Below are 17,503 nucleotides of genomic sequence, written 5' to 3'. Positions count from 1 at the left end.
TGCCATGCTCATTTTTTTTAAGGATTGAAAAAGAGATTTTTGTGGTCAAATTTAAAGTTATCTAATATATCACTTGAAATGGAAAGCTAAAATTTCTACTCTAGATCTTACTCTTGAGAGTCTAGATGAAATACACTTGGTTTTTCTCTGCATCCTTTTCAACAGTTTGAGAGAAAATAGTCACCTTGTAGTTTCTGAAAGCTTTCTCTACTTTTAGATCAGAAAATAATTTAATAGAAGACAATGAAAAGATGTTTGGGAATACAATTCTTAGGCCATGTCACAATTCTTTGTATAAAGAAGCAGAACGAGTCTTTAAATGTTAGACAACTTTGTCAGTTTGTCAAACATAACGTTTCTCCATGTAGCATAATAGCAGAGTCAGTACACAGCAAAGCCTTTGTGTGTCTAAACACTTAAAAATTGTGTTGGTTTTGTTTTTCCTTGCCTTCCCATGCCAATATGTAACAGGCCTGCTCTCACTGTGCGTTTGTATAGTTCCTTCTGCATACAAAGAGTCTTAAAGCATAATTTCACATGTTGCAGCAGTGGTTACTTACATCTGCAATTACTTGTTTTTCTTTTTCTGAATTGCCTGCTCTGTGAAATGGTTCCCTTTACCCAAACTGGAGTTGGAATCCTTTCCTTCTTCCCTTGGAAGAAGTGGTACAGTCAATAGCTGGTCTTAAACTGTGAATCCTCCTGGAAAATAATCCTAATATCTAAAAAGCTCTGCAAGAGGGGTTTCTTATCTTTTAAAGTTTGTGTTAAGTGTTCAGTTTGGAATTCAAATATAGGAAGTGTTAGCTTCCTACATGCTGAGTTGCTTTTTGTTCAGCCAGCCTTACCCAACTTACTATTTCTGCTAGTTAAGAATAAGTTGTGCTGATACTTCCTTCATTAACTCTTCTGAATAAGCTGGAAAGCTCACTGCAATATATATTATTTTTTTCCCCACATACAGGCTCGTGTTATGTATGATTTTGCTGCTGAGCCTGGAAACAATGAGCTGACTGTCACTGAAGGGGAGATCATTGTAATTACGAACCCGGTAAGAAAACAGATGGAATCAAGGCTTTTGTGCACTCTCCTGACCTACTTCTAGCAGATGGAAGAAAAAAGGTGCTAGGTGACATCTGAAAGCCATGGCTACATTCTCCTGAAGAATTAGTGAATAAACTAAACACAAAGAATTTTCTAATAGCTTTGTGGAAACAAATACAATGAGCAGTTTTGGATGACAGAGGCCCTCTCAGGTTGTGCCTACACACTAAAGAATTTACTCAGCTTTATTTTTCTCTAAACAGAGCTCAGTGCCAAGGCAGAGGAAGGAGCTATAGATGGTGATACCATCTACATCTGAATGTGTTGCATTTAAATCTGGTGTGCCAGCTCTCTTCTCTATTCAGTTCCTTAATCAGTGAATTCAGCAGTCTGAGTTTGTTCAAGTAACCTGTTAGAAAATTTTGTTTCCAAATGTTCGTGTCCTTTTATAATTAAATCAATATGGACAAGATACAGGGAGTGGTGAAAATTCTATGGTAATAATATCAGGGAGTTCTTAAGTTAATGGTACTTCTGAGCACTGACATTTGATTTGTGTGTACAATTTGTATTTGAGTGTGGTTTTATTGTCCTGTAAAATTCTTACCCTTGGTAACAAGGTGTAAGTATTATTTGATTCTGCTTTTGTTTTTTGTGTAGTGATATGTCTTAGTAAGTAGACTTTCCTTTTAAAAATGCCTTCAGACAAAAAAATGCCTGATCTTGATGCCAGGTTTTATTTATCTGGTTGTATAGGAAACAAGGGCTCTGCAGAATGAACTAATTATTTGAAGAGCCTAGTAATTAACAAACCTGATAATTTTTAGTTCCACTGACCCTAAATATTCAAAGCCAATATTTAATAGAACTGGCACCCTCTTGGACTGAACACTCTGCTGTAGCAGAGGTAACATTTTAAATGAGTTCAGGAGATTAATGTTGTTTCACAAAAGTAGGACTAAATAAATAGTTTACCACTTGTAAGATGGTTCTTGCCAAACAAGACATCTGTGTGTTAAGGCAAGATGTTTAAATCCAAGTGAAACTTTATTTTATATTGTCTGTAATTAAACTGTGGGATAAATTGCCACAAAGGCTCTTGATTATTTATGATAAGTTCAGACAATGCCAGCATAAGTCTTGAAAGTCCATTCATGATTACTCTTAAGTGCAGTGGTGCAAATTTAGACAACCTGGAATTCAATAGTCGCTGTCTAGCATATGTAGTTCAAATTTTCAGGGGTGTGTTAGTTTGACATGTAGTTGTGTTCAAGGAACAACTTGATTTAAACCAGATCTGGCTTATTCCAGATAATGTCCTAGAATTGACTTTGCTTAACTGCAAAGGTCTGCAGAAGTTTCTTAGTATATGTAGTTTTTAAACTAGTATAGTTTAAAAGGTATATGTGTTATGTGTCTTAGTATATGTGTTTTTAAAAAAACAATAACAGGATGCTCCACTGAGATCAGAACTGAACTGTTTTTTGTTTCCCAACCAGTAGCATGAGACCTGCCTCTAAAACGAAATGTAACATAGAGTGTCTCCAAATCTTTCGTGTGCCTCTCTTAATCTTGAGACTATCCTTTGTATTCTTGTGGGTTATAGCTCCCACTCATCACACATTTCTGCACCTTCAATAAATGAAGCAGAGATTTTACAGATATTACCAATAACTTAATTCCTTAAGTCTTGTTTCTTTATAATCTGTTGATTAAAATTAATGATTTGGAACTGGCATACTACTGCTTTGATGCAGTCCAGATAATTGACTGTAGTTTCATAAATGATCAAAAGTACTGAAAATCAAACTTTCCTCCACCCCCACCCTGTGCTTGTTAAAATTGAAGTCCACAATTGCTGTGTGAAACAAGCACAGTCTGTGTTCTGTTTAAATGAGTAGCTGCTGCTTCAGCAGATTTAAGCACATTTCTTTGTGGTGATACATTCATAACTGTATTTCAAACATTGCATTTGACAGCAAGGCAGTACTTCCTCCTGAGCTGTTTAAAGCATATTGTGGGCTCCATCTAGCAAAACTATTTCTATATTATTACTTTTAGGATGTTGGTGGAGGCTGGTTAGAAGGAAGAAACAGCCAAGGCGAGAGGGGACTAGTTCCAACAGATTATGTTGAGGTAAGTGACCGTCCCCTGGCTGATGAGACTGTAATGCTCAGAATATATAATCTTACTCTAGCAACTGTAACTGGCTTGGGAGACCAGTGCAAATGTGCCATACAAAACTACTCTGCTTCTTCGTGCTTTCCCAGAAGATGCAGCAGGAGGTTGTCTATACTAAGTACTGGTGATCTGCAGCACATGGGCTGTTTTGAGGGTCTCATAATCCAATAATTGTTTTCTTGTCTGAAGATACAGATACAGAAATGAAATGAGTAGTGCAAGTTTACACTGGTGTTGCAGAGGCTGATAAACCACATGATTACATATTTCTGGAATGGAGCTCCATTTCTGGGGCTCAGGATATAGGATCCCAAAACCAGGGGCTTCTCAGCTCCCTAACAGTCTTTGCTGTCTCTTCAGTTTGTGTTGATCTGCTCTTTATTTAAAGACTGGTGGTGGTGGGGTGGGGATTTAATAGGCATCTCAATGCAAAGACTGGCATACAATTCACTCTTGGGGAGCCCAGTGTCCATATGTCTGCAGGTTGTCAGCTAGCTGAAGACTTGTTCTGTAATTCCTTCAGCCTCCTCTTAAAACATATGACTCCCTTCCTTCACCAGTGCTGTTTTTAATAAAAAAAAATCTAAATGTCAAAACTTTGGGTGGATGTGGGGGGATAGGTGGTTATTTGTATAACCTTGGTTTTGTCTTCAGTTGGCTAGCTCATGGTCTAGCAGCTTTTGGCTCTCCAGGATTGCTGTCCCAAACTGATTCTCTGAGTACTGAGTTCCAAGTTTTCAAGCAGTAATGTTAACAACCTTGTTAATCCCTAAAGAATTTATAGTTAGGTGTCTACTGCCACAACAGTCTTGCATGTTATGCTGTGATAAAGCAAACCAGTTCCCTCTGTTGTGGAAGTAAATCCTCCAGAATCTCACGTCAGCTTCTTGTAAAAGATACTACTCCATTTGAATTAAAAAACAGTATATGCATCTATCTTAACATCTAGTGACATGATATCATTATATATGATAAACAGCATAATTTGATTAATGGAAGTATGAAAAATCTTTTGCAACTTTTTCCATTTCAGATTATAACTGAAGATAGAACTAGCTGTGGGAACTCATTAGCTGACCAAGCCTTCTTTGATTCCCTTTCTTCAAATACGGCTCAGACCACCAGTGTTGCAAAAAGCAGTGATCAGGTATGTCTCTAGGCTTTTCAGGCACAGTTGGAGCATGGCAGGTTCTGTAGACATAACCTTATAAAGATACTAGTTAAAGTAGTTTGTGTTTTCATTAGGGAACACTTCTATGGAATATTAATGATATGGGTGCCTGTTCAGCTACTGTCCTTGCTGGAAAAACTAATAATCTAACACTATCAAAATGGAGCATTATTATTTTTTCCAGCCTGCAGTCATATAAGCCCGTGACTACCTCAATATGTTTGTACCTCAGTTCTGTATAAATGTACTTTTAGCAAATTTACTTTATTTTCAAGTCACTTGTGTTAGTATACTAACCTTTTTAAGGTACTATAACTTTTTTTAAAATGTCTGTTACAATTGGGTGGTCCATGCATCTTCAACCAGAGAGAATGGATATATTTCTTTTACAGAATTTGAGTAGGAGTTGTTTCTGTGATTGAAAAAGGTGAAGCAAGTTCATGCATTGTCCTAGTCAGTTAGAGAAGTGGCTGACTTTGTTTTTGATGGAAGAATGTTTTTCTTTTTTTCTTATCCCCCCACCCCACCTTAATGATCTGACACACCAGACAAAAAGCAATTAAGTGGGAAGTATTTGCTCTCAGATTAGGTATCTGAAGGTGTACATTGCCTTAAATGCAGGCTGTACATTATGGACTACAGACTGCTGCATGTCCCCCATACAGGAACAGTTAGACTTTTCAAAGTTCGTGGGTCAACAGAAGGAAAATCTGCTTTTCCCAACAGCAGCATGCAAAGGTCTCACATGTTGACAAGTAAATGCTTTACTCATGGTAGCAGCTGGGGGGACATACCTGGTGTGTGGATCAGTTAATATAAGTTACTAGTTTGCTTAATTGTAACTTACAGCACCTTGACATGAAGTGAGATCTCTTGAAAACTGTACATGGAGCGTTTTTGTATTACAGTGAATGTAACAGTTCATTGACTGTATGGTGTTTGATTTGTTCTTCCCAGTGTTCAGCCAGATGCCAGTATTGTCATTCTGTGGTCACACACAGGATGAGAACTACAGACCCAACTGTGACTGTTTAACTGTTTATCACTTCTTAATTGATGTCCAGTTAATAGTCAGGTTAAACACAAAATTCTTGAAATACCGTAATAATTTCTCATATCAGGCTGAGCCAAAAGCATTGACTGTAGGTTCATTTTCCCTTAGTAAAACTTATTTTTAATGTAGAGTGGGAACCACATTTCTTCTGCTTTGCAAGTTACCCTTGCCGTTTTTTTTCCTCCTATAAAGTTTCCAACGAAACCTGATTTCTGGGTAAGCTTGAAATATTTGCAAGAGCTACTTCTGTTAAATCTGACTTAGTCTGACATACCACTTAATTTGACCTAGGAAGGATCACTTATTAACAAAATGATTATTCAGTATTTTGAATAGTGGTAGAGGCATCTGTCAGAAATTGATCGTGCTTAACACAAGGTACTTCTGCATAGACAAGGGAAGAAAAAAGCCCTTGCTTATATAGAAGTAGAGGTTAAAATAAAGGTATCTAGTATATCCTAAATAACAGAGAATTACTATGGCAATCTAGTTTGGGAAGTTGCATTTCCAAAGAAGGGAAAAGCTTGAAAATATGGTCTCTTTTATAAAAGTTTACATAGGAGGAGCATTATGCTGGCCCTGTAATACATATAATCACAGTTTCTTCTTCATAAATTTTGCGAAGGAGTAACTTCAGGCAAACTGCTTGTCATCTATTTGAGTGCCTTCTTGTTGGAAGTGTCTTGTTCTTCTCCATTATTCTTCAGATGCTGTGTAATTCAGTTGAGAATCAGGGGTACCCAAGTGTGTTATAGTATAACTATACTGGTAACATTAATAGGAGAGAGAGGGAGGAGGAGACTGTGCACCTGGATGCAGCCAAGGCCATTCAAGATGCAGGGGAAGTAAAATCCCTCACGCTGTTATATTTGGGTCTTTTTGTTTTCCTTTTTTTTCATAGCAGGAGCCATCTTGCGTGGTCAGGCTTTTATGACACAAGCTATTTCTGTTTTCTGAAGTTTTTTTCTGTTACCTGAGTTCAGTTTAGTTTTCTCTTTGCAAAATTCTGAGGCTGATTGCCCTCTTGATTAAGAAATTGTTTGTTCTGTCTGGTGTAAGACACTCTTCCTGCCCTCAAAACCCAAAGGTTTTCTTCTTCTGATCTTGTGAATTGTGTCTGAAGTGTGTGTATTGCTGCTGTGTACATCACATGATGTCAAACAGGTTTGACGTTGCTGCTCCAGTGTAGGAAACCTGATGTAGTGAAAGACTGTGTTGACACCTGTGCTGTTGCATCAGGAGGTTATGCTACATTGTTCATCCTCTGCATATTAGCTTTTCTTTTTTAGAGCCACTGCTCATAAGAATATGGTATCTGCTTTGTGGGTGTGACGCTTCTTCCCAGATATCTTGCTCTGCTTTTGGTTATGGTAACATTTACATTGTTCAAATAGATTCACTCAGACACTTTGAATTGGTCTGTGTTCAGATGCACAGTCACAAGCAATTGATTCACTCTTTTCAAGTGCCTTAATAAGTGACTATGTCAATATACAAAGCACTTTGTCTTAAATGAACTTGTGTGTTGAGGCTAGGGAGAGAGAAAAAAAAGATCAATTAGATGTCAGTGTCAAGAGAATCAATGCTGGAAGAAGCACAGTAGTGGGAACTAAAGTGTTCATAGACATAATCTGGTGGGTTGAATAAGAAGTTGCAACATTCCTAAATGCTGACACTTTTGCTATTATATGTTACTGTAACATGGAAGGTACAGGTTTATTACAAGAAGATTTTATAAAAGTGCTTCTTAATAAACAGGGTGTTTTGAGATTTATTTTTTTTTTTCCCTACTATTGCTCTGTTGAAGAAATTGCTTTCTGAAAATGTCACTAACATCCCACCCCCTAATTTCAGTAAGTCAATACTTGGTGGCATTTTGGAGCCTTCATAATAAAAATATATATGGAAATACAAACATTAATGTAAATTCAGATTTGTCTCCTCCAACTGCAGGGCCTTTTTTGTGTGATAAGACTAGTGCTTCTCAAGTCACGCATGCACCTACATTTATTTTGCACATTTTCCAAGTTCAAAAACTGCTGTTTTAACAGTATCTCTCTTTCCATTCTAAGCCACAACTTTGGTGGTTTTTCATGTATCAAAATGTTTTAAAAGCTGTGAACAAATACCAGCTTGCTGTAAACAAACTATATGTACAATTAGCCATAATGCAGTCCAGCTGTTTAGTCTGTGTAGCCTGCATGTTTGTGTGTAGAACAGAAATGCCATGAATTTCAGTGCACTGTATACTTTAGTCTGTATAGTGTCTCCTCCCATTCCCCCACAGCTTAAAGTCTAGCCTTTTTTTTTTGTGTGTTCTCTGGAGAACAGAAAACTAGTATTAAAAATGCATAAGTGAAGGTAAAGTGGAGTAGAGCCTGTCAGTTTCAGAGTGGAAGTGGATCACCAGCTACATTGACGTAGGGAGCAGTATGTTTGGCTTCACAGCTTTGAGTTGTAAAAATAGTTCTTGCAGCTAACCATTTGTAGAGGAGCTTGTTCCCTTTTCTTGACACTGGCTCTGTAAGTGTTGCCGAGTCTAGTTCTGTATGAAGATGACTGTACAGCTCTTAGTTCTGGACAAAATAATGTCCTGAGAGTTTGTATTTTTGTGAATTACAGATTTATCAGTGTGACCTTAATTCCAGTGTGACCTTAGTGAAGCCACATGTTTTGTGTCTTTAGTCATGTTGTGGGCAGAGTAGCAAGGCCACATGAGTAAGTATAGGAAACAACTAACAGAAACCTCTCATGTTTGCATGGTTTTATCCACTGGTAGGTGTGAAATCACTTGGAGTAGTTTCTCTTGGTAGAAGAAAGAGAAGCTGCTACACAGCTGTTGCAGGATGTGAAAATAAATTGACTCTCTTATGCATAGAAAACAGTTTCCTTTCAGAAATCTGTGAGACTTTTGTATAGCCAGGATGAGAAAATAGTAGTGGAAACACGTAGTTTGACGTGCAGGATGTGAGACATCTCAAGTTAGCTGGTGTGTGGGCATAAGTTGTTAAATACGCATAAGGAAGACCCTAAATAAGCTATTTCCAGAACTGTACTTCAGATCTTTCCACTCTTTGCAACTTAGTGCTGGCAAGGCAAATGATGATTATGTTTTCATGCTATTAACTTCCCCTGCCCCTAACTGCTATGAGCAGCAATAAGTACTAAGATTGAAGAAAATACAGTGCTCTCATTGAGAGAACATTATTCTACTTCTGTGGAAATTTTGACATGCATGTTGTTGCATTTCTGTAACAGTATTTCCATGCTCTGACATTTGTATGTATATGGTAAAGTAGAAGTATTGTCATGTGAAATGTTACTCACTCATGTTAACATAGAATCATAGAATGTGTGGGGTTGGAAAGGACTTCTAAAAGGCACCTAGTCCAGTCCCTCCTGCAGTGCCCAGGGACCTTTTTAACTATATTAGGTTGAGTCCAGCTTGTCTTGTTAAACTAGTATGCTAACTTACCTTATAAAATAGGCAGCTAGGTTCACCATGGAAATTAGAATTGCAGTTCTTGCTTATGGATATTGGAAATTATTGCTTTCTTGAGTAATAAGTCTTAACTATGCATAAATGCTTGTGTTTGTAATGTAACTGTAAAGGTACCTCTATGTATGCATGTCATCTCTAGAATATTATAGTGCAAAAGATATCTATAAAGAGTACAAGCAGAACTGGTGGGTTAGAACTGGTCAGAAGGAAAAAACAAACCCAAACCATAGCATACCCAGAGTGTTTTGAACGAGTTTGGCTTTCATGATGAGTGACTTCTGGTTCCTGTTACAGATAATGATACTATCACATCCTCCATTGCTACATATAATTTGAAAACAACTCTATTTTACATTCATGCCAGTAACAGCAATTTGTGACCAGTTCTTGTTTAATCAAAGTACCAGGCAGTGACTTCCTTACAGTACTGGAAAGATTTTTTTTTATTCACATATTGAAAAATAATTGCTTAGCATATGACAATGGTTGTACAAATTCCGATTATGGAGTTGTCTTGAGCTTTTCTTTGTGGGTGTCCCAGTGGAATGCAAAGGCTCAGGTAGCAAGTTGTTAAACTGTAGTACTGTGATGACTCCTCACCTTCATCTGCACCCATAACCTCAGGCAAAATCTGACTACTGAAATAGTTTTTCACAATTTGCAGTGTTTGCATGCTCTTTTTCTTGTAGCTTTGTTTTCATTTGACTTGTTTCATGAGGCAGCCTTGTATTCTAGTAGTTTGGCATTGACTATGTAAACAATATTTTAACTTGATATGGTGACAATCTTGTCAGCCCTCCTATGAATGTTTCTGCTTGCCTGCACACTTACAGTGGCATGTGGCATGTATGCATTGCACAGTCCCTTTCACCACAGCAGGGGGCTTACTGTGGTGTATAGTCTCCTTCCTGATTTTATCTTTCCTTCATTGTTCACTGAACACTTATTTTAAGGTAGAAACATGGGCATTTGTAATTGCAAGTAGTAAGCTGAAAAGTCTTTGTCAAACTCTCCAACTTCTCAAAAAAAAAAAAGGCAACAAGGGATACCCCTATCCTCTGTTCCTAATCAAAGATATAAAGTACTTGTCCCAAAGAGGATCTTCTTAGCCTGGTGCTGGGATGTCTAGACAACATCAGAGAGGAACAGGGAGTCTTTATTCTGTTTCTGGCATTACTGTGACTGCTACTTGGAAAACTGTCTGAAATGTCTCATCTGTGTTTCAAGAAGAAACCATTAGGGATTGAAACCAGCTAAAGAGAAGACAAGGAAAATAAAGAGGTGACTAGATTGCCATTTTCATGTGCAGGTGTGGGTAACAAAAACAGGAGCCTGAGAGTTCCATTGGATAAATGTATACTGGATTTTTAGTGGCTGAAAATTGAAACTAAGCAGATTTTTTTAAAGTAATAATTTCCTTTCAGCAGTGAGGGAGATACTATGTGTGTTTTCCCCTCCTTGTCCCATTGCCAAATTGTGTATCTTTCTGAAAGTCCATTTGGTACCTCAGACATGGCTTTTTGTGAACTGAATCAGGAGTTTAATAGGTGGAAATCTTGTGCCAGCACTGTGCAGGAACAGTGTAGCCTCAAGCCCACTTTGGCTGTGAATAAATTCACAGTTAAGGAAATGGGATTGGAAGTGGGAAAAGAACAAAAAAGTAACTTCTCTGCTCTTTATGGTAGTGACTCCTTTTTCCCACTGGTTGGTTGTTAGGCATTTTCCTTCTGAAAGCAAGGAGTATCCAGTGAGTGTGCCATGGCTACACGTGGTTTGTGAACAGGCAAAGCCCAGCTCCTTTTCAGGGGACTGCTTTATGAAGGGGGCAGTGGGGCTAGGAGTGGAGGTGCTGAATGATGGTTTTCTCTGGAAGGAAGTGGGATGGGAGCAGCTGAGCAACAAACAGGCTTCTTGGACAGCATTGCTACTGCTTCCTTGTCAGTTGTTTCTGGTAGTCCTCCCTTGTTGCTTTCATGTGTTCATAACCAGGAATATTTTAGTATGCGAGTCTGTAAGGCTGGTTGTCTATCTTAAAGTCTACCCTGTCTCCACTCCCACTTTTCCTAGAGGATTTATTCCAAGGAGAAAACATATTTAAATTGTACAGTAGAAAAGAAGGCCTTCTTTAAGGAGTGAAAGAAGTGCCCAGGACCACAATGCTAAGGTAATGATTTACCAAGAAGAAAGCTTGGAAATGAAATGTCATGGGTATTGCAGCTACTTCAATGTCTGCTAATGTGCACACTTGCCCTATGGTAAATAGAGCACAGTGAATGCAGTTCTGTGGTTGCTACAGAGTAGACTTTTAGCCTTCACATTTCTTGCTGGAGTAAAAAGTTAATTTTTAGAGTGACTGTCTATAATAACTTTTTTTTTAGTGCCTCTCTTCAGAGGCTCTTATTCAAAGAGCTTGAGTTTAATGTGATTTCTGAGTGTGCCTAAGGCCTGGCCTCCATGCAAGGCAAGGTGAGCAAGGCAGCTCTAAAACTGGAAAAGTATGCTCATTTCTGTAAGCTGTTCAGCTGAATCACCGTGACTTTTCTTGTGTATCTTACCATTCCTCTGTGCTGTCTCTTCTAGCCCCTCTTTAAGAATTTAACACTTCTCATTGCCACTTTGGCTATCCTGGTCTTTCCTTTGTCTGATCAGGCTTACTTTTTCTACTCACTGCTTCAGCATGGCTTCTGTTTCCAAGTAGTTTTCAAGATGTATTTCTTACAGTTAGAGGTCCTCATTTTTGATGGCACAGTTACCTAGCTTCTTTTTAGGTACTCTACTTAGTTTTATCTTCTGAACATCAGGGGTATCTTGGCTTTTGTCCCTCAGGAATAGAAAGGATCTATCTATTCATGCATCAGGAGCATCCATTAGTATGAGGAAGGAGTCTGCCAGGAACAACTTAGTTGGCCAAGAGGTTAGAGAATGATTTATGGCCAGGACAGAGAGATGAGTCGGTGACTTATTGGATTATATGGAAAACAGCTATTTTAATTTTTCCTATTTGATTCATTATTAATTTGGTAAAGATACTGACATTCTACCTCCAAGCCGAGGATTTTTCTTTCATTACAGATTTTTTTTTCTCATTCAGCTGTATCTTTAAAAACATAGTAGACTTCTCTTGTACCTCCTTGCCCCATAATGATCTGTTTTATACTGTGTTTGAATCTGCCCTTAACAGCAGTGTCACAGTTTGACTCAGGTCTGACAACAATGCTCTCGATCCCCCCTCCCCCCAACCCAGGTAGGGAAGGAGAGAGAGAAAAAGAGAGAGACTTGGCTGGATTGAAAACTAAACTACACAGCTTTAATTAAAACACTAATGAATCATACAAGAAAATATATACAATTATATACAGATAGATTCAGGTATGGGCAAAAGCCTCTCGCCTCCCCCCACCCCAGCAACTCCCACAGCACTTCCCTGAACTGGGAAGAGTCCCGAGGAATCCCGGAGCTGCTGCTGGGAAAGAGCAGAGAGTTATGGGGGTCACAAGAGATCAAGCCTGAGGATCGACGGTGATGGATGAACAGAGTCCTCCCTGGACGCCGGCCATGGACGGGAGAGAAGGGAAGAAAAAAAAAGGAAGGAAGTTGTCTTCTGTGATCTCTGACCTTCCTCTGAGCTTACGTAGATATATGGAATGGAATATCTTTGGCCAATTTTGCTGTCTGTCTAACTCAGCCTCCTACGGGGGGGGTCACAGATCTCCCCATAGTGTCTGAGCTGGCAGAGTGCAGGTGCAGCCTTGAAGCCTCAGTAGTTAGAAAAACATTCCACTGTCTTATCAGCCTAGCAGAACACACTGTTGCTAGCTACAAGAAAGCTTACTGAAGGAAAAAAAAAAAAAATCAGTAATAAGAAAAATTGGCTTCATCCTGGCTCAAACCAGGACAAGAAGGCTCTTAATTATTTAGTAATGTGTTCCCTATGTCTGTTCCCCAAATAGCCTTTTTTTGGTGGTGGTTGTTGTTTTGTTGTTTTTTCTCCTAGAGCAGTGGGAATGAGCAAGTCAGTGGTATTCTACAAAAGGGGAAATCAACTGCCCTAAGGAGTTAATTCTTTTAAATTTCTTTAAATTCTAATCTCAGTGTACTTGTCTGATGTTACCTTGAGGACCAAGCAGATGCAATGTTTCTTTTGCATGTGGTTTAGTTTCTTAGCTAGGTGTGGTGTGGCATTTGTTTTTGTGTGTTGGTATTTGAGATTGCTAGTGTACTTGAATGTTACGTGTGCTGTATCAAGTTATAATGATTAAATAACAGCTTCTTGCAAGGACTCCCCATCTTTTTTGTGCTGACTAAAGACACATCAGGGGATTATCAGTCTCAGTTACAGAAAACTAAAGGTGTGAGAACATATATTTTTAACCACTTACTTAATACTTGCTGGCTTAATTAGGGTTCATTCAACCAGAGCTAAGCCACATTAATGGCTTCTCATATGGAATTTGGCAACTGCCAAGATACACAAAACTGTGGACTGGAGCTTAGATTATGCTGAGATTACGTTTGCTGATTTTTTTTGTTTGCCACTTAAGTGCCCACAGTGTGTGTGTGTGTGTATGTAGACAAACACTTGGATAAAATTGAAAGCAGACTTGCCGATGCTTTTTGAGAGGTGTTGTCTATATATACATTCCTAACCCATCTCTTACCTTCTCCAGTGCCTTGGAAAGAAACATGGACCCTTTAGCAGAAAGGGGCTGAGTGGGAATATCACATCCCATCCCTTTCATAGTCTGTGGGTGATACATTTAGGGGCACAAGCTAACCCCAAGAGCTTTCTTGGACACCTCAGAAGTAAAATATTCTGTTTTGAATAATGCTTCCATATAGGTACATAGAGATAAGACATCTGAGAGGGCAATGAAAGTAATCCCTTTTCCCATGCTGTATAGTGTCTAGTGTATATCAGCAACTGTCTGCAAGCTTGGTGATGATATCTCTTGACAGTCATTCTTCAGTAGTGTATCCAGAGTTAATATTACTGCCTCCCCCTTGTTTTGCAGCAGATTCTAAGGTTTCTTTGCCACTCACTCACATGAACTACAAAGAAGACGAAAACTTGGATGCTTGCCAAAAGGCTGAGACAACTTCTGGGTTTTCATTTGCCAATGATCAGCACAGCATATATTGTAGAAGTATATGCAAATTAATATTATGCAAACTGATAATTTCTAGGTGCTCTAAGTTATGTTAGGAGCAGATGTGCTTTCCTATGTGGATGGGCCCCAGCATATGTGTTTTCCTTGAGCAAAGATGATAAACTCTGATGCTATGTTTGGGTTTTTTTGTCTTTACATAAACTTTTGTCAGGTGAACATCATAGGAAGAGCAGTCTGATATAAGCTACCAGCAACTTTGTAATTGTTGAGAATAGCATTTTGTATCAGCTGTCCAAGAATTACATAGCCCCCAACAATATTGTTCCCTGAGGGAGTTGTTTTTCCATCAGTTTAATCCTAAAAAAAGAAAAATGGAGTGTGCAGTAGCTGTACCTTTTTTGTGTGTTTTGTGTAAGAAATAAACATATTCCTCCTTTTTACAGTGAATAATTTGGCTTTTAGTGGGAGTTTTATTAAACAATGGAGTCAGGCTTTTTTCAGTGATGTCTAGTGATAGGACAAGGGGCAATGGGTGCCAACTGGAGCATAGGAGGTTCCATGTAAACATCAGAAAAAACTTCTTCACTGTGAGCATGACAGAGCACTGGAACAGGCTGCCCAGAGAGGTTGTGGAGTCTCCTTCTCTGCAGACATCCAAAACCTACCTGGACACATTCCTGTGTGATGTGCTCTGGGTGATCCTGCTCTGGCAGGGGGGTTGGACTAGGTGATCTCTGACTCTGTGATTTTCAGTACTGGAAAATGTTATAACAATCATGTAAATGTTACAATCTAATAGCAATTAATTTATATTAGGCATCCCTTCTTTGATGTGCTTCTTCATGGCAAAGATAATGCACTAGCTTAAGTATGTGTTGAGGCTTTCTTTTACAAAACAGTTTTTCACTCTGCTGAACAAGACAAGCTTTGTAGGCTTTGTTTGCTTTCCTTCCCCTTCTTCTTCCTCCTACACTTTGAAGTGTGTGGGTTTTGATTTGTGTGGGGCTTCTTTTTTTTTCTGCCAGTTAGTCTCTGCACTAAGTGTCTGGAGTAGACTGCACTTAACTAGTCCATGCTTTTTCACAGCATAACTGTGAAAGGAGCTCAAGGAGCTGAGCAGGTTGCTAGGCTTTTAATCCAATTTACTGCCAGATGAACTTGACAAATTTATGCAGTAGTTAGAGATGTGTCTTTTCTACCCTCTCACTGAGGCTTCCATCCCTGCAGCAGCATCAACAGAAGGGTGTGTGCGATTACCTTCACCAGAAGCTTATTTTGGGCAACTAGGTTTACAGGGAAATGCCAAACTTTTCCCTGGCAAATGTTAGTTTCCTTCCCTTGTCTTGGCTGTGGGTGAGGTGAGCTCTGACAGGGAACGGGTTGTTGGCCCTGACTCACTAATTGTCACACCAACAGTGATGGTGTGGGTGGGCAATTTGCTTTTAGTAATGCCACTGAGTTTGATAAAATAAGCATTTAAAAAAACTTAACCCTTGACTCTTGAGTTTGTGATTTAAATATGCTAATTAGTTCATGGCTTTATGTAATTAATCGTTCACATGCACCATACTTACAGTGCTGGTGTGAAATAATTACCATGGGTAAGAGTGCTTCTGAACACTGTTGGAACAAACAGTTTAATTTCCCTGAGGAGATGCAATACTCTTATTAGTATGTATTGGTGTCACATTGCTGGAAAGCTGAGCAGTTCTTCCAGGTGTTTCTTGCGTGTAAGAGCCGTGTAGCTGGAATCTTGGGATTTGGCAGCTGCTCCCAAATCAAACAAGTGCTAAATGCAGACTTGTAGCCTACCAGTAGGAGATCAAAGACTTCAAGAAGAAAGTACATGATCATTGCTCATTTCTTCAGCAATTTCTTATTTTCTTTTGTTTTTATATAAACATAGGCAAACAGTGCTGGTGATCCTTGGTCCAGTTGGAATGTTGGGAAGTCTGGGAACTGGGACAATGGAAATGCTGTTGACAGCTGGGCGACGAAGCCTGAAAGTACAGCTGGCCAGAGAAACAGTGCTTCAAATAACTGGGAGGCAGGACCAGCATTTGGTCATCCACAGGCATATCAAGGACCAGGTGTGCTAATAATGCTGTTATTTTTTAATACATTAAAGTAAGTGGACAGTAGAAGTAAGAACTGCTTAATATCTTAGAACGTGGCTTCTTTAAAAAACAAAACAAAGCCAGCTTCCTTGTAGCACATTGCTGTGTGAGTAAACTGGACACTTAAATAATGGGATTTGTAAATAAAATGGAAAAAAACCCTCAGATCTACAGTAAGAGACACCTCAAACTTGTATGGAAGTCTGACAAGCTAAAGTCTTGGGCATACATGATCTACCCTCAGGTCTGTTGTTCAGCTTGTGTAACTGGAACTTTAGCACCCTTGAATTTGTGTCCTCATGCCTGTGAAGTAGTACTCTCTTAAATCCTTAATTTTAGGAAGTGGCTTGCCAGAAGGCTTCTCTAGCTTTCTGTAGTAAAAGCCTAAATTAAGAGGAGAATTCATAACTGGGGAATGCTAACATGGAATGTATGAATATGGAACACTATTGAATTAATCTTAACAACTAGCATCTCTTTCTTTTTTTCACTCTCTGCCGAAGGCTTTCTGCTGTAGTGTTTTGCAGGTTGTATTTGGTGGGAATGGTGGTAATTGAGGTGGAATCATAAAATAGAAGGCTGAACTAGCTCTTACTTACGTTGTTGACTATTTGTGTATGAGTGATGAGGCAAATGCTTCTGCTTTTAAAGAGAAGATTTAACTTTCTCATTTCCCTACCCCTCTGCCCCCTCCTGTACTTTGGCAGCTGCTGATGATGATGATTGGGATGATGACTGGGATGACCCAAAATCAGCTTCACCATCTTACCTTGGTTACAAAGAGACTGAGACATCAGAGGCTGGGGGGGTCCAGCGTGGAAATTCTCGTTCAGCTGCTATGAAGTTACCACTTAACAAGTAATGGAAAATGCAGGGCAGATGTGTATATATTGAAGAGAATTGGAGTTTGTCAAGATGTGTAAATGTGTGACCATTCAACCTTCTTGAAAAATGCAATGTAAATATTATAGTTTTGGGACAAATGTAGCAATGGAGTTGTAGCCCAGCATTCTCCCTTTGTGATGAGAGAACAGATCCATGAAAGTCAGAAAGTACAGGACAAAGCTGTACAATTTGTGGAAGTGTTATACAGGCAAACGGTCCTTCTGCAAGATCTGAGCTTCAGGACCTATGGGTTTTATAATTTATGTCCTTAACACTACGTGTGCTTAGTGAAAATGAAAAATGAATGCTGGCTCACCCATGCAGCAGGTGATCAGACATGCTGCCCAGAGCTCATGAGCAGTTCTAAGTTGCTAGGAGTGGGGAAGACTTCTGCTCTCCTGTATGTGCATCACACAGATTGTTTCTTGAGCCGCAAAAAGC

At 39.0% G+C, this 17,503-nt stretch overlaps 1 protein-coding gene across 1 annotated transcript in view; it reads left to right on the top strand.

The window, feature by feature from the left end:
- The first annotated feature begins 970 nt into the window (after nucleotides 1–970).
- The window catches only part of SNX9 (sorting nexin 9), a 35,771-nt gene continuing 19,238 nt past the window's right edge, over nucleotides 971–17,503 (top strand). Inside the window, exons 1-5 of the mRNA XM_009998539.1 lie at nucleotides 971–1,051; nucleotides 3,106–3,180; nucleotides 4,259–4,372; nucleotides 15,967–16,150; nucleotides 16,885–17,035. Coding sequence (XP_009996841.1) covers nucleotides 974–1,051; nucleotides 3,106–3,180; nucleotides 4,259–4,372; nucleotides 15,967–16,150; nucleotides 16,885–17,035 — 602 coding nt within the window. The 5' untranslated portion in view covers nucleotides 971–973. The remainder of the gene's footprint in view (nucleotides 1,052–3,105; nucleotides 3,181–4,258; nucleotides 4,373–15,966; nucleotides 16,151–16,884; nucleotides 17,036–17,503) is intronic.

This window comes from Chaetura pelagica, unplaced genomic scaffold (assembly GCF_000747805.2).
Source record: "Chaetura pelagica isolate M959 unplaced genomic scaffold, ChaPel_1.0 scaffold455, whole genome shotgun sequence".
Taxonomy (NCBI): Eukaryota; Metazoa; Chordata; class Aves; order Apodiformes; family Apodidae; genus Chaetura; species Chaetura pelagica.
This window is presented reverse-complemented; position numbering and strand designations above follow the sequence as displayed.